Raw genomic sequence first — 20,741 nt, forward strand, 5'->3', positions numbered from 1 at the left:
AATAGATATTTAGACTGAACAATATAGCACGTGCTACGTCCTTGTTATATTTTTGTCACTGAGTAAAAGAGTATGAAACGAGAAAGAAAAGAGGGGGACAGAAAATAGAAGAGAGGACGGGTTGAGTATAAAATATTTGTTCTCTTTTGAGGCAAATTTTGTGCGAATCTGACGTTAATACGAGGCTTCAACCGAGGAACATTCTTTTCTTGATGATATAACTTCAATTGGTCTTATTCCTCCTCTTCTTCGCCCGTGCCGGTCAACATGGCAATTAAGCTCGGGGTATCAATGAAACCTTTATCATCGATGTACATCTGATCGAATGCGTCATTCACCTCTTTTGGTGTGAATTTGTCGCCCCATGTCATTAATGCGTGCCTTAATCTATATAACAAACGTAAAAATTGTCTTATATATTTTTTCTATATGCAAGCACGAGTATTATATATTTATATCGTATATATTTCGTTTTATATAATATATTCTAATGAAAAAATAAACATGTTGTTTTAAAGCTAATTGTGTTTAAAATTTGTCAAAGGAATTAAAAAGCATCTTTCAGTATCTATTATTGAATAAAATAATATTTAACAGCCAACAAATTTAAAGAAATAATTATAAACTAATGAAAATTATACCAAGAAAATTATGTGTACATATTTATAAATACATATAGAAGATAAAGAGAATTAATAGAAAAGCTTTATCCTTCGAAGTTGTAGGACTTTTAGGCATTATTAATTTTAGCACGTGGCAGATTAGCACATGGCAAATAGATTAATTATATTGCAGATTAGCCCATTATGGGCACAGAAACGACATTGTGCATATATTTGTGTATTTTGAATTTTTGGCGGTATTTAATATGAATTGGAAATTATATATATATACTATACCTTTCGCCATCGATTTTGCCGTTCTCATCGAATGTCTTGAAGGCATTAATTACAACATCATCGTCGTCAGCACCTGGTGAGGAAAAATATATTAAATTTTTAAAACCCAACATCCGTCGGTTGCTTTGCCAATTAATAAATTATGCGTACCTGATCCTGACATACGAACAGCGAACAAATTCAACAATTGAGTGAAGTTGATAGGCGCTGGAGCTTCGTTAAGCATTTCTTCGATCTCTTTATCGGTCGCCAATCGGCCGACGGAGTCGAAGGCTGCGCGAAGATCATTCTTACCAATGATACCGTCCTTATCTGCGTCCATTAGCTGGAATGCCTGCAAACGCAACAGCGGTGATGCAGCGGTGATTAACAGTTTTTATAAATATCAAAAATTATTAATTTAATTAAGTAATTTATTTTATATTTATTGGTTTGCGAAGTGTTCGCAAGGCTAATATACTGAAGACTGTTTCCACTCTGATATAATTAGACTCCTCGATTCTTAACTCTTAGTGCCCTTTAACAATAGGTGTTTTAAGCTCTAAGACTTATGCTTTATGCTCTAAACGTATTTCCGGCTTTGAGCGTTCCTCGCGCTGCTCTAAGCTCCTCTCCTAAGCTCTATAAGCCCGAAGCGAGTTGGCCAACTCCCATCTTTAAAAGCTTAGGGCTTGAGGCTTAGAACCTATGTAATTTCTCTCTAAAACAAAGACTATGGGCTTAAAGCATCTATTGTAGATGGGGACTTATTACCTTTAAGGCCTAAACAAGTTTCGCGTATACATGTTTCGTTTTTCGCTCGTTTTCTGTTCTAATATGATTGTAGTTACGTAACAAACGTGTAGTAATAAATCATAAATCCAGAATTGCAGTTTACAGAGGAATATAGTTATATCAGAATAATGGAAGCGCTAGAGTGGAAAGATCCAAAATAGAGGGAAGTTCGGAATGGAATTAGGATTGTATGTGAAATTAGCTTTTTTAGACCTATACCTCCTTAAATTCGGCCACTTGTTTCTGGGAAAACATAGAGAAAACACTGGATCCGCTGCGCTTAGCCTTGCGACTGCCACGGCTGCTTGCTCTGGCGGAACCAGAATCCTTTGGGGTTCCTGTAGGAGTTGGTGCTTTCTCTTCAACTGGCGCTGGTTCGGGCTCGGGTGCTGGCGCCTCCTCCTTCTTCTTAGTCTTCTTCTTCTTCTCCTTATCCGCCTAGGAAATAAAATACGGCAATATTTTATTGTAACATCTTTCAGAAACTTTTTATTATTACTGGAAAGAACTATCACTGCATGATTACAAAAGATATCTAATAGTTTTATTTTATAAAATATCTAAAATAAAATATTTGACTAATAAAAAAAGTGATTACTATAATTTATGATAAGCGTTTTTTCTTTGAAAATTTTTGAATAATTTATATAAACAATTGAATTGTTTCAAATATGATTTAAAACTAAAAAATTCTTATGGCTTTTGCCTGCTCGCCGCTTCTATTCTTGTTTGATGATGTCAGAAGCAAGAAATCGCATACCAAAAATTCTTGCGATATAATTTGAAATAAAAGATATATCCATAAAACGAAATTGTAATCGATTCAGCACATTTGTAAAATATACCGAGTACTTTCCTTTTGTTCAAATAATCAATAAATAGCTGTAAAATAGAAAATGAAAGAAGATAGGCTAAAAAGGTAGATTGCATGTCACGTTAATTTTACGGCTTTTTAGTGATTATTAAAGCCAAAGGAAAGTGTTGTATATTTTATAAATGTGCTGAATCAATGACAATTGATTTATGGATATATCGTTTTATTTCAACGTAAAACCGCAAGAATTTTTGGCATGTGATTTCTCGCTTCTGATGTCATTAAACAAAGATAGAAGCGGCGGGTAGGCAGAAGCCTTAAGTTTTGAAAAATCTTAAAATTTTTCATATTTTTAAACATTTGAAAGCCTTGAATATCGCACAGATTTTTCTTTAGAAGTGCTTAAATATCTGAAACATTTAACATAAAAAAAAATAAATTTTGTCTATTTTTATGTTTATGTATAAAATAAAGAGCGAATAAATAATATAAAATAATAACATAAAGTATTGTATCATAAAAAAGATACATCTTTAAAATATTTAGGTCACTCATAAAATTCTTGGTTTTCATTACATTCGAAGTGATTCGATGGGCTCGTTATTGTTAACTTCAATAATTCAAGACTTTTGTTTAAAAGTTTGAAAGGCGTGCGAAAACAGTGAAAATAAGAAAAATTATTTTTTTTAACTGTTAAATTTAATCAACTTTATCAAATAAGTATACATTAATAAACGACGTGTACGAATGACTAAATAAAGAAAAGAAATTGAAGTAAAAACGATTATTATACATAATTAATAAAAATATATTCCATATTCTACAATACACATTATATTGTAAATTGTTTTTGTTTCTTTTTATCTGAAAATTTTGCACAAATATTTTCATGATAGATTTACGGGTAGAATAAAAAATGCATATGTTTTCTTTATATTGAGAATCGATAAATAAACTAAACTAAAATGTAAGAATTAATTTGTTGATGTATAATTATGTTGATTGGTCCCTAATAATTAAATGAAATCGAAAAGGCTAGTCCAATTATCGCATGAGAAAATTTACCGGGCGCTGCCGGTTGGTGCTAAGAATAGAATCGTACGGAAAAGCTGCCAGGACGTATATAGAGCGATCATCCAGTTATCGCATTGCCTCTCGTATTACCATTCTTACATAATTATTCGTACTGTCATAATTATCGCAATGAAGTTACATTAACGTCGAACACATACACATTTCATGTTATTAGTCAAATAAATATATAATAATATTTTCGCACGAAACAAATGTTGCATCTTTCATTATTTTATCTTCATATAAACTATACATGCCTTGCGTAACGTGTTTACCGAAAATATTTATTTTTGTTTTCATCCAATTTTAAATATATATAAAAGAGGAAAAATGTCTGAGAATTTTTATAAAAGTTTTAAGGCTTTCAGAATTTTGAGACTTTTTTAAATTTTTTTTTTTATACAAATTGGAACGTTTACCCAGAAAAACTCAGGCAACATAATAATGAATTATTTTAGATTTATCCCGACAATACATTTTTGTAGAAATCTGAATAAATATAAAAAAATCTGCGCAATTTATTAAAAATTTTCATACAACATAGTGTTGAAATATTCCGAAAATCCTCAATTCAATTATTTCTGAAAGTATCTGAGAAATTTGACACATTTTTTTAGAATTTTTCATAAATTTAAGATATGAGGAATTCTTAGTAAATTTCCGAGAAAATATGAGAATTTTTTTTACCAGGGACGTTCGATTATTTTTGCTACTTTACAATAATTTAGTATTACGACAGAAAAAGGTACATAAGTTTCAGCGAGAAAGTGACGATTTTGCATATTTAATTAGGATCTGCGCATTAAAATTTCGAGTGATTTGCTATCAAAGGTCTGGTGAAGATCACTGCCTCGCTTCGTCACGTAATTCTCCAATGGCAATACTTATAATCCTCTCATCCATCTCGTCTGACTGATTAACTGATCGTCGTCACTCGGTATATATCGTTTCACGCACTGCGCGTAATCCATCTTCGTGAAATGCACTCGTATTCGCGATTTAGCGGTGTTCCTGTATTTCGTAGATCACATAGATATAAATCTGGCTCTTCGCGTTCCTCCGGATCCGGTAAGATCCTCGCGTGGTTCTCGAACAGCCGGGAGAGAGTCGGTGTCGATTCGTGTCGAGGAATTTCTCGACGCCTTACCGACGTACTTACCATGTCTACAGGTCGATTTCTAAAGTGGTGGACAATACGAGATGGTCACGACGAACCAACTGTCCGAATTATAGAGCCGAACTTGTCTAAGTAACTTCTGCGGATCTCCCCCACCAGCGGGCTGGAGGTTGTCCGAGCCGGGGTGCCCTGCCCCGGGTATAACGTCTATCTGACCATATTTAGTGCGAGTCGCCTCAAAATAGCGACCCTTTCGACGTTTCGACTAAAACAGTTCGCCAGGGAGTGTAGAACTCTGACGGTCGTCGTCTCGACGAAGACGACATCCCGTTCTCAGCGCCGGCCGGGATCTCCCCGACCGATCGTGAGTCGATTGATCCAGCCGTTCCAAAGACGAGTCGCACTTGGACCAAAGTATAATCGCCGGGACGATCTTTTCTTTGTACAAAACCTGCGTGACAAACCAAGAAATCGTGTCGCTTTTAATTATATTAACGAATTCATTTTATCTATAATTTATATCGAGAAGAATCGCGGCACGTTTGAAAAAGAAAGATCTCGAGTGTACATCGCTCAAAATATTCCTTACAAATGTAATTTGATAAAAACTAGGACACCCTATTTCTCGTCTCATTTATTTATAATGACGATTTCTCATAAAGCGATCCGCGGTATACCAAACGCATTATTATTCCTGACCGAGCTTTCGATTTGTAGCATGATATCTCAAGCACGTGGATACTAAAAATAGCTGTCCGATATATTCAAGAATGCACATGTGTTCCCGCATATATCGCTCGTTTGCTACACAATGACATAACTCAGAAAAGAAAATTTTCCAGAAAATATTCAAATGTTTTGAATTAAAATTTTGTAACATCGTTTTCAATGTTGCAACACGTTTCTGTAATGTGACTGCAAACATCTGTGCTGGGTGTATAATTTAACAGACTTTATTAAAGAAAACATTTAACATATGTTTAAATAAAATACATTTCTATCATATTTTTATACGATTTATTTCTTTTTTGTAAAAATTTTACAAATAAAATTATTATTATGGACTAATATTGTGTGTGTGTGTGTGTGTGTGTGGGGGGGGGGGGGGGGGGGTTTGTGTATGTATGTGAATTATATTATCCTACTTACTATTACTAAAAGTATTATAAATATATCCGCTAACAACGAGATAGACGCGCTACGACGGACGTTGAAGTCTGTAACAAACATTGATCGTAACATTAATGTTAGAAAATTATTGTTGTTTAATTTATCGTTATATTTTATACTTATTACATAAATTAAATAAAATTACTTTTGTCATCCGGATCGCGCACGCCACACTGTCGATGTCCTAATGTACTTTTTCTTTTTGTTGGTATGTACCCGGGAATGTATAAGCTGGGAGTTTCGAGTTTGCCAATGGATATAAGCTTACTAAAGTCTTGCTCCAATTTATTGGCAATTGGTCCTGAAGACACAAAGTCATGAAATAAAAGTATAATTAATTAAAGGGACACTATCCGAGTGTTCGATACCGATTTGTTTCTCCTTGAAATACTATTTTATTAAGCATCAAATATTGAAATATTTACCTTTGAAATGCAAAAGAAATTGAATGCATGCGCCATTATGTAATATTTTGGTCTTTCTGCCGTCAATAGATAACATCCACTCAGGAATACCCATCACTTTTCTTACATCCTCTAAGAATTGCGCCCTGTAAAAACGAGAAATTTATTCTATTTATAGAATACATTTTTATTTCATTTTTTTTTTACTTTTTTCACGCAAATTCGAAGTCATATAAAACGGACTTGAATGAAATCAAAGCATAAAAACTTAATATGCCTGAGTTGCATTTAATCAAGTCAAATTATCAAATTATATAATATAATACAAAACATTTCCTACAAATAGATAAGAGAGGAACATTAATTAAGAGAGCATACCAAGGCCGAAAAATAGAGTTGTTTTTAGCATGTATAGTTGTTAATAATTTACTTTAAAACTTCAATTCGGTATGAAATTAAAGTATACATTTTAAACACTAGATTTAAAAGAAATCAATCAAAATCTTAATTTTTGGCTGAAATATTAATAAAAAACACAATCTGTTGTAAAACTTTTCTTCACGGTTATTAAAACTATTACTTCATTTCTAGGCACCTAAAACAAATGATTTTGGAGTCATTAAGTCGATCTAAAGTTGAAATTACGATTTTTCAGTAAAAATTGCGTTCTTTCTTTTTTTACTTGCATAAAATAAAAATAGGTCAAAATATATAGGTATATATATATAAAAAAAACACTATTGGACGTTAAAAAGTACCTTTTAAAGGTAATCGATTAAGTAATTTTGAAGAAATCGTGTCAATCAGGTAAAAAAGTGATCCCGAAAAACAACACATTTGAAGTTTTAAGAAGCTTAATTTATACGAAATCAACTCTTTGACTATGAGTAGTTTTATATAAATGTTAAAAAATATCTGCCGGAATCAAAGTTCGATTACAAAAACAAGATCTTAGAATCAGTTAGTATTTAGTTAATACAGGTCGACGCAGATCAAAAGATTCCATCTCAATAATTCGTGGCGTTTCGCCTATCGAGCGGCGTATTCAAGCGACCTGACGTACATACGTTTGATAACTTCGTTATTTTTATCTCAAATCAAAGTAAAACTCTAGAAATATATTCTTCAATAGCTAAATATTCAGATAAAATTAAAAATAATTGATTTTTTTGGGACTCATAATGTTCTCCCTAATGTTCTCTCTTAATAATACGTCATACAATCACGCAGTCTATCTCCCTTCTTATGTTAGACACTATATTGCGTATCATTCATTTGATACACACACGCGCACACAATATTTAATGTTATCTCATAAGATAGATAGCCTATAGCTTACACCACAAATCGCGGTGGTTTCCTGATATTAGCATATTTTACGATATCATTATCGGGTTCAACATTTGCGCAAGCGAATCTGTTGCCGCCAAAATCCTTATCAAAAATGATGATAGATTTGCCCATTGCAGATACCGGCCCACCCAGAGGAAAATTGGAATCTGTAAATATTTGCCGCTTTTCTCCAATATTAATGGATCCTAGACGAGACGATATATCGCCAACGTAACATCTAAGTGGCAAATCTGGACCACATTCTTCTCTATAAAGATCATCCTAAGAAACGATATAATAATTATTTTGACGAACGCATTTTTTTATCTTAACTCTAATTAATGTTTGTTAAAAAGTTCTCTTGAGTAAACTAAAGAATAGACTCAATTAAGAAATGAATAATATTTACGTTTAATGGATCGGCTAGTTGTGTGAAATAAGGATTCCATGTATATCCCGCTGCTACGCATCGAGTGTCCTTCACTTTCACTGCAGCATCTACACCAACAGGATTTACGTATATCGCCCAATTGTGATTTCTAGTCTAAAATTAAACGCCTAATTAATATAATATACGTTAGACACACACATCGCGCGCGCGCGCGGATAAAGTATCAGATTATAATTTTCTTACGATATTACGATCGTGCTTTCCAGGATGTCGTAAATTAACTTCGATTATCGTCTCACTTTGGCTACCATCTTTATAAACAAGCTGCGTCTGCACGTGTACATTTTGTTTCAAAAAATCATACTTGTAAAATTTTTATGTGAAATTTTCAACTGACATATATTACCATTTTTATATAACCGTACACAAAACCTTGTGGATGGTGGAACGACGCTATGGCACGTAACTCACTGGCATCGGCTGGAGAATATCCTCTCTCTATAGTAGAGCACGCCCATCTAAACGCAGAGATGAGCTATCAATACTATACATTTATACAAAATTTGATATGATTTGCATCATATTTTTTTCTCAAACTATAATACTAACTTTTATATTTTTTAAACTATGATAACTTTTATTTGAATTATTTCACATGTTCAAAATTTTTTTCATTTTTAACGTATTTGGAAATCTCATAATCTTTCTGCACTCTGTAAATTTTACTATAAAACGTAATTACCTTAAATTTTTTTCTTTCTTATGAATCACTACACTACGTCCAAGTATGCTTCTTGGGCCAAACAGAGGTAGCGTTGTATCGTTGTATGCTATTATATATCTCTTTTTGTTATCCAAGGTGCCGAATTTTCCGCTCAGATCACCCATCTCGTATTGATCCAGCGTACCTTCCTCTGCTGCTGGTACATCGATCGTATTGATACCTAATGGATTCCAGTGTCCGTAGAGTGATGTTCCCTCGCATGGAAATTCTAAATCGTATTCTACAGACGTCTGTAAATATTGTGCATAGTAATAATTACATTAGTATATGTATGAAATATATAGACCATATCTATATAATATATATAAATAAGTGCATTCTGAACTCAAAAATATGCATTATTATTTAAGGACCTTTTTCAAACAACCCTTGTAGATGTGTGTTTGTGTTTGTGTGTGTGTGTAATATATATATATATATATAATTTTGGATATGTGCAGGACGCATAAAATCTTTATATATACGTGACAATTTATATATAGTTATAAAATTAATATTACCATATGTATGTGATATCCGCTCATTTTTCCATCAAGACCTTCGAGAGATACTTCCACGTTGGTGATATCGTATTCAGTCTGTTGCAGCAACTCCAATTTTCCTCTCAAAGATATTTGTTCACCATTACCGAACCAATCTCTGATGACTGCTTTACGCCGATAAACGCCACCAATACTAAAAATATAATTATACCGTTACTATAAAAAATTTAGCTTAATCTAATTTAATTTACTGTATACATTTATTATGCTATTACATGGAACAGGCTAATCGATCTCCCCTCGCAACTGGACCGTGATCATCATAAATAACTAAGCTTTTGCCGAACAATGCGTGAGGTCCTGATAAAGATAACATCGTATCTGTAAAAAGTTTTCGAGTCAATTTTGAGGCGTTAACCTTTCTACCGGCAATTTCGAGTGTTCCATGTCTCGTTAAGTCACCCAAGCGACACAACGAAGCTTCTGCAGCGAAACATGAGCTATTCGGCTTCGAGTTCACCTGAAGTATTATAGTTCTATGTATGAATAAACAGATTATACAAATAATATAAATATATACTAAACATGCGCTAGAAAATAATGCGAAATAATTAAGAATTAGCTATTTCGAGAAAGAAGATTTTATATATAACTGGATTTTTAGAAAATATACTCTTATACCGACACATTTTGCTACCAAAAAAGAGGCATCTTGCAATTTTTGGAATAAATCATATTTTCTTTACAGATATAACAATTTTATTGGAAATATCGATATTTTTTTATAAACATAACATACATATTACTTGAATAGAGTTTAAAATAAAAACAAAAATAAACGTGCACATATGTATATAGTGTTAAAAAATAAAGTTGATTAGAGTGTCTTCGCAAAAAAGAATAATTAGTTAAAAGAATGCCAAGATTATGTCAAATCGAAGTTAAATTGAAGAAAGTAGAATTTTTTTGCGAAAAGAAAGTTTAGGAAATCAACTTTATTTACTAATATTGTATAAAATATTGTATATTATATTGTTTAAATTATAAATATTATTTCAAAAAGAGTGTATGTTCATAGATAAATATCGATATCAATTTTCAATAAAATATAATTCTATTTGCAAAGAATTATCGTGTTATTCAAAAATTATAAAATGCTTTAAAGGTTTAAACTGTAACTGTAATTGAAGTGTACGTAATTGCTCTGCTTATCTATTAGCGCTTTCAGGAAGCATTTCATAATTTCATAATTTTTAATATTTTAAATGTTTGAATCAGAAAATTTTATTTAATTTTGATTACCATATATGGATTGTAAGGCGATCCAGCGCTCAGACATCGATTTGTCCAGTTGTAAAAATCTTTCCCCGGTGGATTTTCATGTATCATCCATCTAAATGATAAATTGCAAATACCTCCTTTATAGGTACAATAGTAAAATTATTTGTCAATTTTAAAAAGCAATATTTACCTATGGTCCGCAGTATTATTTATTGCATTGCCATCTGCATGAACAAGATGTTCTATTATTATAATAGTGTCCATTTCAGGATCTTCTCTAGGCTGTCGGAAAAGTATTCGACCAACGATGGGATATCTGAATACCACTTCTGCTGTGTACATCGGCGTTTGCCAATCGGTATACGGTGTATAAAGCGTGAATGTGCTACACACCCATGGAATCATACCTGTGTTATCAATCTCATTGTATCTGATAAGGAAATATTTTTTACATTATTTAAATGCGTTATGAAAGAACTCTCGTAATATATATAAAAATTATACTGCGAATTTTTCTAATGTTGCAAATATTATGTTTCTTTTTTAGGAGAGTAGACCTCTCTATAGAAAGATATAAGACCACAACAGAACGTGTATTTGTTTTGTCAAAAAAGTATTTCAAGCATATGTATCTAATTTTGCATAATGCATATATTTGCATATTCTACGTATATTTGTATATTTTGTGCATTTTTTTTAAATTAAATGCGCGCGCGCGAACGCTATTGTACGTAATGTAAATCTTCCCAAAATTCTGTGTAATTTTTATATGGAAATATTAAAAAAAAAAAAAAAAAAAAACAACTAAAATAATTGAAGTAATACATTTTAAATGATTCGTCCTGTTATAATTTCACGATGCGTATTATAATATAATTAATTACTTGTAAAGAACTAAAGATCTGTGAACAATACTGTGGATCCCAGAGAGTGGTAAATATGTATCCCAATAAATTCCACTGAGTTTAGCACTCCCAGGTAGAATATCGTTATGATACGATCCTTCCTTTCGGTCCTGAAGCTTTCCAGATAGATCCCCAATAGCATATTGATCCTGAGTACCAAAACCTATACGATTCAATTACGAAGTAATAAGAATATCATAATTAATTTAAGTCTTTTTCTATTAATTACAATTACCTGCTGGTGGAGTAGTCGCTTCAACGATATTCAAAGGATTGAACAACTTTTTAGTAGTTAAACACGGATCAACAATATTTCCAACATATTTCGCCGGTACTGGTGGTAATTCGTGGATCCTATAAGATGCCACTTTAGTGGCGTACCGTAATCTAGTTTCCAAATCATTTATTGTCGTTAATGAGATATTGATCCACGTTGGGTTGAACGGAGTTTCTTGAATCGCCGTAACTTGGCCTCGGATGCCACGTGAATTAATTACAGCCCTGAACATTTATTAAAAATTATTATTTTAAGAAATCTTGTTTTCTTGTAACGATCACATTGTATATATACATTATAGATTTACATATATTATATATTTTCTGCTAATCTTTCATTAATTTATATAAACTTATTTTTCTCAATCAATATTACGCGACATTTGCACGAAATCAATAGTTTAATGATGAATAATTACGCGCGGCTCTTACTTTGTATATACCGGTTTACGATGATTGATTTTTGCACAGGCTAAAAACGAATCCTCATGCATGGGGTGAAAGATAACTAAGTATAAGTGACGATGTGGACCAAGCAGATCCGCCGGCAGTAAAGACAGTTCCGAATCTCTGTAGAAAGTTTTATACTTGTCTTGCGTATTAATAGCAACCTTTATTTTGCCCAAACGTACGTCAACATCTCCAATAGATTTTCCAACGCCAGAATTATTAGGATCAAATACATTTTGAAGTATATTACAGTTATTTTTATCTAAAAACATGCAAACATTTCAAGTATAACTACAATTAACTATTAAATAATAAATAATTTTAATAGCTTATCTTTTGAAGTCAGTGTGTGTCATCAAAAAAATTATTTGATTAATAAGGATTATAAAAGTAAATGTAAAATTTTACACACACAGTTGCGGATACCTTTGCCAATTTCCAAGATATCGGTAACGTATATTTTCCAATGATGCTCGGTGTAGTTTAGCGACTGTAATTTCTGCTTGTGGATGTGATGTAAATCCGTGTGGATAATTGTATTGGTATCATCGCCCATTTGACTACCCAACCATCGAAACAAAACTGTTCCAGCAACAGGACCATAAAAACGCGCCTGGGCGAATTTCTCAATATTCCTTTCAAGAACCTGAACGAAAAGAAAAAAGTTTGCTGTTAATAATATACATATATAAATTATCCTATTATTAATTATTAAAATTCGAAATATTAAAAAAATATAATTTTTAATTAATCGGCTTAGAACAATTTGTATAATACTTTTACGTTATTATTTTTACGTTCGTATTTTCCATTCTTGATTATACGATTCCTTATATATATATACATATATATATATAATATATGTGTACGTAGTAAATTACCGTAATGGAAGCGCATATTGTTCTTGGCGAATAATTATCTTTCAGTACTAAACTCTTCCCCCACAAACCTATTTCTCCGGTTAGAAATAAGTCTGCGACTTCTATCGAACCTGTTTGATTTGTTGGCAATTCAAGAGGTCCAACTTTTTCTGTCAAGTCGATAATACTGTAAATAAAATGAAATATAACAATAAGAAAAATAATAATGATTATTTAATTATTAGATATATTATTATTATATTATATTAATAGTATTATTGTTATATATAATAAATAATTCCAATTTTAAATAAAAATGTTCAAACTTATAAGAATTTAATTGTTAAGAAACCGGTAACGGGATGTTTATTATAAAACTATATATATTTGTGTATTGCATATACATATATATAACCTTTGCCCGACATGTCGTTCGTCGCATCTGCCATCGATAATTGTGTAGTCGACTGGAAATTGAGTGACTGACCACAGCCATTGCTGATCCGGATATTGCAAAGTTGGCTTTAGAGAATATCGTATTCGCACCGAAGATTCTGTGGTTCTTTCGAATCGAATTTCTCCGTGAAGACCGCCAGAAGATATATATGCAGCGAGTCTAAGCGAACTCGCGACGGTTGCTAAAAAACACTTTTTAATTTAATATCATTTTATCAGCCAATGTTCCATCAATGTTTTGCGAAAAGAATTTATTGTTTTCTTTGAACATTTAGAATTTGTAGATGTTTAAGAACCGAGAAAATTATTTTTCAGAATTTTAATTATTTTATATAATGTGTTGCGCTATATAAGAATTAAAAATTCTCCTATAATTGTAAGATCTTAAGGTGTATGTTGAGTTAGCACATCTTGTAAAATTTTTAGAAATAAAGTCTTGTAAAATAATAGAGAATCGGTGTTTTCTTGTGTTTATTTAAGTTTCGTGTTTAAAAATCGCGATGTAATAATTGTTTTTTTTTTTTAAATTATTATTTTGAATATAAATGATTAATAATCTTTTATTTAAAGAGTTTTGTTTTTAGACAGAGCGTTTTTAGGGCTAATACAATTCAAATTTATACAGGGTTTTATCTAAGTATAAGTATACACAAACTTGAAGAGGATATTCCCTGACTTATTTTAAGAAGAAAAAGTCCTATAATATAAACATGTGTCCAGATATTTGTAATCTCAATTTGTAGTAGTATTTAATGGAATGTTACGGAACTCCAAAGACGCGTTCTCACTCACTGCAACAGAGTAACACGAGCCACCGCATCTCTCTCGGCGAACATGGAGGAACGTATAAAGTTCTTTTCTTTCCAACTTTATTAATCGCGACCCGGATAAACCCGAAAATTATTAACATGCGTTGTAATCCATACGGTCGTACAAAATTGTGGCTCGTCGATGAGACGACTGGCTATAGACTGGCTAAAGTAACGGCTTGTACTTTCTTATTTCTTGTGACAGAACTGGTGGGAGTACGGAGCGGAAGAGAACGATGACCTCAATAAAAATGAAAGTATAGCTGTGTGTTTGCTGCACTTAACAGTTTTAAACAAATATTTCTCTTGGCGGGAAATCGAAATTGAAACTTAATTAATTATTCAAATGTTAAATAAGGAGTTATGAGAGCCAACGCAAGATTTTCGTGCTTTCTCTTTTATCTAGGGGTTTGCCTTAAAATTTACAAAATTACGAACATTTCGATACCTACCATTGCCATTGGATCACCTTCAGTGTTAGTCAGCATTCTACGTCATTTACATTTCCCTCGCTGTTATTGTCAGTATTGAGATGTTTTTCGCATTTCAACTTGTATCGTCTATTTTCTTCAAATTAGTGTCGCCAGTTAATTATTATATCTAAAATTACGTGCAATCACGTCGTAGAATTTATAGAGTGTTCTTGATATTAAAAAACTGATTTATATATAGTACGTATTAAACAGTCGTAATTGTATCAAAGAAATAAATATGTAAATAAGATAAATAAACAAAACAAATTAATAAACGGCGATAAGAGTCAGGCGCGATACGTGGTGCGCAAGTAAAGAAATTAATATAGTTACAAAAGTAACGAATTACAGTGTATATAAAATATAGGGGAGACCGGGGCAAACTTAACACTAAGTTTTTTACCAATTTAAATCTATCGCAGAAATTTGCCTTTCTTACTGTAAAGGCGTCTTTATGTGCCAGTATTATTAACGGAATTCGATGACATTCTGAGTTATGGTGTAATTTCTAGCGTGACATAAACGTTTTTGATGGTAAAAAGTAATTTTTCTGATCTCTCAAAAATTTCAACTTTATTATCGAGATTTACGCTTGCGAATCTACCGGTAATAAGTGATTTTGATGGAAATTTCGATGCTCTATACAAATCCAATAATAGTTTTTGCATATTTTCTGACAATTTTATAGTCATTTTTTTGATATACATCGTTTATATTTAATATCTTCTGACAAGCTTGCAAGTTTTACAGTTACGAGCAGATATCACTTTGACTCGGACGTCGTAGACCCACGTACATGCACCTTAAGGGTTAATTAGCATATTTTAATAAGCATATTCTCGCCTTGTATAATAAGTCCGAAAAAATGTTTCATTAATAATTATATATATGAAATATATCCATATATTTTTTTCTCAAATTACCCACTTTTTCTTATTTAATTCTTGATAACTTTTGATAAAAAAAATCTAAATTAAATTCTAAAAGGGTTTTGTAGAGAAAACTTCAGGATTTAACATAAAAAAGTAAAAAAAAAATTTTTTTGTTTCCATGTTCTTTTGTGCACGTGACATGCCCACAAAGTAATAAGAAAATTTCCCATTTTATTGAGCTTATCGTTTTCTGTACATTAAAATTACGATAGGTAATTGTAGAAAGTGAAAAACAGCTACAACCGTTTTCGAAAGTAGAGATTTCAAGCTTTAAAACTTTTTTTTTAGATTTGGTTTCTTAAATGATGTGTAGGGTAACTCCGGTATATACGTCGCGCGGGGTTTTACGCCGCAGATGTAAGAAAAAAATAGAAGGAAAATGAATGTACTTGCTCGCACGTACTCTGTTATGTACCTTTATGCCATATTTATAGTATTATGTTGTAATTTCAGTTCTTTACTGTTAATATTAACGAAACTGTCGTGAGTTGAATCGATTTCTCACCGTAGTAAAAAGCGCGATTTTGTGTTATGACCTATATACGTAAAATGATTAGGGAATGTAAAAGGTTTAATGTGGTTATTTCATGATACACAAGTGTAGAGGAGGATATAGTAAATGATGGAATACAGCAAAATACTATAAGTGCATAGCTCTTGTATTTTTTGTTTAACTTAATATCTTGTGTATCCCTCTTGTTTAGAATATACAGTAAAGTTTAGCATGCGGAATTTATGCCATATAGTACAGACACTTTGTAAAACTCTTTTTATATAGAAACTCGAAAATTCTATTTTGACCATTTTTCCAAAAAATCGCTCTTAGCAGCTTGAAGGCGATGCTGCTGATTACGAATATCATAGTTAAAGTGCGATTTTCTCAATATTTTGTCCGTAATATGGATTTTACGATTCTAGTTAGAAATGTTCGTAAGGTTTCGACCTCGCGCGTTGCTCGATTCGGCCGTCTGTAACCGTAGAAGTAAGAATTGGTAAAGCAGGGCACACACACCTTTCGTAGAACGTAACAGTAAGGTTCCGACCAATCATGTTGCTCGATTCTTACTTCTACGGTTATAGACGGCCGAATTGAGCAACGCGATTGGTCGAAACCCTACTGTTACGTTCTACGAAAAGTGTGTGTGGCCAGCTTAAAGCGGGGAGCACACACTTCTGCAAAACGCATAATGCGTAAGCATAAGAAAACTGATTGGTCTATTTCCTTATGCACATGTGTATGGACCAATCAATTTTCTTATGCTTACGCATTATGCGTTGTGCAGAAGTGTGTGCTCCCCGCTTAAGAATCGAGCAACGCGAAACGCGATTGGTCGAAACGTTGTACAAAAAGTGTGTGTGCCCTGCTTTAGGGCTTAAAACATCTATTGTAGACGGGCACTAAACTTTCTACAAAACTTGAGGATTTGGAAGATTTGGAGGTTATCTTGGGTTTGCTATAGTCTTGAATAGTCGCGAAATGATTTCTGCTTTAGCCTTACATAGAGTTGCAACAACGTTTGTTGCTAACAAAATCAGCAAATCGTATTTTCATACTATAAGTAAAAGTTCCTCCGACAACTCTGTAGAAATTAATGTAGCAGTGGAAGATGATATGGTAAGAGAACGCGCATTCTGAAATGTATTGACAGTACTGAAAATCTTTAACATATGTATAATATAACATTAACTACAGATTTTTAGTACTCATTACTCAGTATATTTTGAAACAATGCGAACCATAAATCAAAGTAAATCATTATTTTGTGTATTTATAAATAGGGTACGTATGAAGGAAAGAGGCTTCTCCGCCGATTTGGCTGAAACTTGACACGTTTGTGTATTTTGGTGCGTAAAACATGCATCTATAAGTTAAACGTGTCGTTCTCAATTAGGAAAAAAGTTATTAAGTACTAAAGTTGACAGTTGCGTGGTGTTGGGATGTCGGTCATTTATTATACTTTGTATATATAGACTTTCCACTCAAGCAACTGTCAACTTTAGTACTTAATAACTTTTTTCCTACGTGAGAGCGACACGTTTAACTTGTAGATTCATGTTTTACGCACCAAAATACACAAAACTGTCAAGTTTCAGCCAAATTGGGGAGGAAGCCTCTCGCCTTCATAATTACCATAAATAGAAATAGGTATATTTCTGTGCAAAACTTTATTGCATGCGTCATAATATTTTATTTTCGTTTGTTTTGGATGTTTTTATGTGATATGATATATTTACATGTTTTCTTTTTTATATTTGCAGCCTATTAAAATTGAAAATCCCTATGTAAAAGAAAAACGGGAATGTATTCTGTGTAGATTGGGCATTGAACCAGATTACAAGAATGTAAGATTACTTTCACAGTTTCAAAGTCGATACACAGGCAGGATATATGGAAGACACATAACAGGGTTATGCAAACACAAACAGATGAGACTAGAACAAGAAATTGCAAAAGCTCAAAGTGCAGGTATATATACGCATACAGGGTGTTTAAAAAAAAGTGTCCTCTATTTTGAAAGTACTCATCAAAGTAAAAGAAGAAAACGTCCAGTAAACATGGATCCTAAATAAAATACCTGTTGAGATATAAACCAATCTTTATTGTAAATAGGACTATATTCTATGTGGTTTCCATTCATTGTCACATATTTTAAATAGAAAAATATACATTTATACAATGTTTGTACGTCGTCGATGGGTGTTGAATACATCAAGGTCTTTAAATGATAAACATTGCTCTTTTCTTACATATATTGATTGTTATTTCTGCAGTGTAGTAAGGTTTCGATACCAGACACGGACTAAAGCCTGTATCAGCGTGGGATTGAGATTGGATTGAACGTTGACCACGCAGAGCAAAGTTCATTAAACTTAACTTTTTTTTATTCTGATTGATTAAATTTTAATTCAATCTCACGCCCACGCCGTAGTCTGATACGGGCTTAACGGTCATTGTCTGTTATCGGCGACGTACAAACATTGTAGTTTGTATTTTTTATTTAAAATATGTGAAAATGAATGGGAACCACATACAACGTATGTCAAGATCAAAGTCATCGGCGTGGTGTTCTCTAAAGTAAATACGTACCGTGGGAAGTATTGCAGTGGTTCAAGTCACAAAAAAAAGTTTATATCAATACGTGTTGTTTGACCTTGTTCCCACGGTACGTATAGTCATGTTTCTACTCCAGTAATGTGCAGTTGCTTAACGTTATGGGAAGTGCTCGAAATAGCCACCTTCGACCTGAATGCAAACCTGCAGTAGTGTAGTGTTTTAAAATGATCCTGTACCTCGTGGGCGTTCAAGTACTTAATCACTGGAATGTTTTTTTGTCTGGAAGATGTCTTTTACGGAAATGATCCGCATACACAGACGTCTTGCTTAAAAGCTGAATTACAATCGGCAAGTCCATACATCAAATGCATGTTTGCGTTTTCCTGATTTGAATATTTATTCAATCTTCTAATGCACAGTAAATTAGTGACGTTTCAACACGGTGTGAAATCAAGAAGGTCAGGAAATATCCAGGAGATATTGAGAATTATTTACAAATACAGACTGAATGTGTGGCCATTTCGAGCACCTCCTATAATGTTAAGTAGCTGGACATTAAGGATGTTCTGGAGAGTTAGACAAAATTTACAATAACATAAAAAACCGCCGATCAAATCCGAGAGGTTGATGATCAAACCCAGGTCGATTTGGCATGGAATGCCCCACATATTATATCTACATATATTTTTTAAATTCAGGAAACATGGAAAACAGATTCGTCAAGATATAACTATACACATTTGTTTTTATATTTCAGGTTTAATGGGTTACTGGACGAAAGAACAGGAATATGTTAAAGATCCAAAACTGTTTGATCCAAATCATCCATTTAGGCCACACAAATATTAAACGAGTATAATAGCTGTATATGTGCATATATACTTATGTTTATATATAAACACTCGACAAATGAGATATGATTATAATTGCATTAGCATCAACAAATTCCCCTGTTCAAGTAAAAACTGTTATATATTTACGCTAAATGAAATCCATATATGTCCAACAGATGCGTAATTATTTATAACAAACACGATTATAACAATTTTCGATTATAACAAACACGTTTTGCAATACTAGTTAAAAGTAGTATTGCAAGACGTGAACTGAATATTGAAATAATTTTGCTAATTGAATATCAAAATAATTCTATAGAACATTATAGTATATGTAAATCTTGTAATACAGTAATTATATGTAAATATCAAAATTTTTTTTATTTTACATTTTATTTTTGCGACTAAATTTTTAACAAGAAAAGTAGCCTTTTCCGTTTTAAGAACTGTAACGTGGACTTCATATTAATGACGAAAATGGATGAAGATTATAGATTTTCTACATATTAGAAAATGAAACTTTTGATTCTCCTATACGCTTGCTTGACAGAAGACTCTATTATCGAAGTAAAAGAAAATAGAAAACAAAAACAATCGAAGCGAGTGCGCTATTTTCTTAACTTGAGTTTAAATTAACATTTTGTACCTTTTTTTATATCTATTTTAATATGAAATGCTTGGCTAGATAGTGCATGAATATCGTATTGTGTAGATTAAAATCAGTATATATAGTTATATACATTTAATAATCAATTTAAATGTCAGAAAAGAAGTTAATTATCATGAAATGTGTATTTAGGAAGTTTCAATCTTGATGAAAGAAAAATGTTCTTACAGATTCTAACCAGCACCATGTCACAGAAAATAAAGCGCTTTGAACTATGCCCTATATATGGTACAATAAGATCATTATATATTACAAAACAGATTTCATTAACGTTCAATGTTTAAAACTATTGATGTGAAAATATAGTGTTTTATTTATAATAAATTCTTATCTTTCTGTTTTTTAGTTACACACACACAATATATTTACATTTTGTATACATTTGTATTGTTTTATATTACATATATTTATTTATATATTTTATGAAATAGATTTCCTATAAATTTTTAGAAAATTTCATAGTCGATTATCGAGTGATTAAAATGAACGTTTTTTTTATT

At 32.1% G+C, this 20,741-nt stretch overlaps 2 protein-coding genes across 2 annotated transcripts; one reads left to right on the top strand and one right to left on the bottom strand.

The window, feature by feature from the left end:
- Window positions 1-2: 2 nt before the first annotated feature.
- Window positions 3-14,304, bottom strand: LOC112453494. The gene is given in 24 exon segments (XM_025014284.1): window positions 3-387; window positions 900-972; window positions 1,050-1,233; window positions 1,893-2,111; window positions 4,770-4,836; window positions 4,838-4,889; window positions 5,994-6,149; window positions 6,274-6,398; window positions 7,592-7,866; window positions 7,994-8,128; window positions 8,219-8,305; window positions 8,382-8,493; window positions 8,718-8,989; window positions 9,260-9,434; window positions 9,517-9,761; window positions 10,544-10,634; window positions 10,713-10,952; window positions 11,407-11,590; window positions 11,663-11,928; window positions 12,136-12,415; window positions 12,580-12,799; window positions 13,035-13,200; window positions 13,429-13,651; window positions 14,262-14,304. Coding segments are annotated over 24 exon segments (4,029 nt in total). The 5' UTR covers window positions 14,290-14,304; the 3' UTR covers window positions 3-233.
- Window positions 14,305-17,072: 2,768 nt separating this feature from the next.
- On the top strand, window positions 17,073-19,948 carry LOC112453475 (28S ribosomal protein S18c, mitochondrial). The gene is made up of 3 exons (XM_025014262.1): window positions 17,073-17,298; window positions 17,943-18,150; window positions 19,496-19,948. Exons 1-3 carry the CDS (start codon window positions 17,161-17,163, stop codon window positions 19,585-19,587), a joined length of 438 nt encoding a protein of 145 aa, XP_024870030.1. The 5' UTR covers window positions 17,073-17,160; the 3' UTR covers window positions 19,588-19,948.
- Window positions 19,949-20,741: the final 793 nt, after the last annotated feature.

The sequence above is a fragment of the Temnothorax curvispinosus genome, unplaced genomic scaffold, assembly GCF_003070985.1.
Source record: "Temnothorax curvispinosus isolate PA1 unplaced genomic scaffold, ASM307098v1 QBEX01000305.1, whole genome shotgun sequence".
Taxonomy (NCBI): Eukaryota; Metazoa; Arthropoda; class Insecta; order Hymenoptera; family Formicidae; genus Temnothorax; species Temnothorax curvispinosus.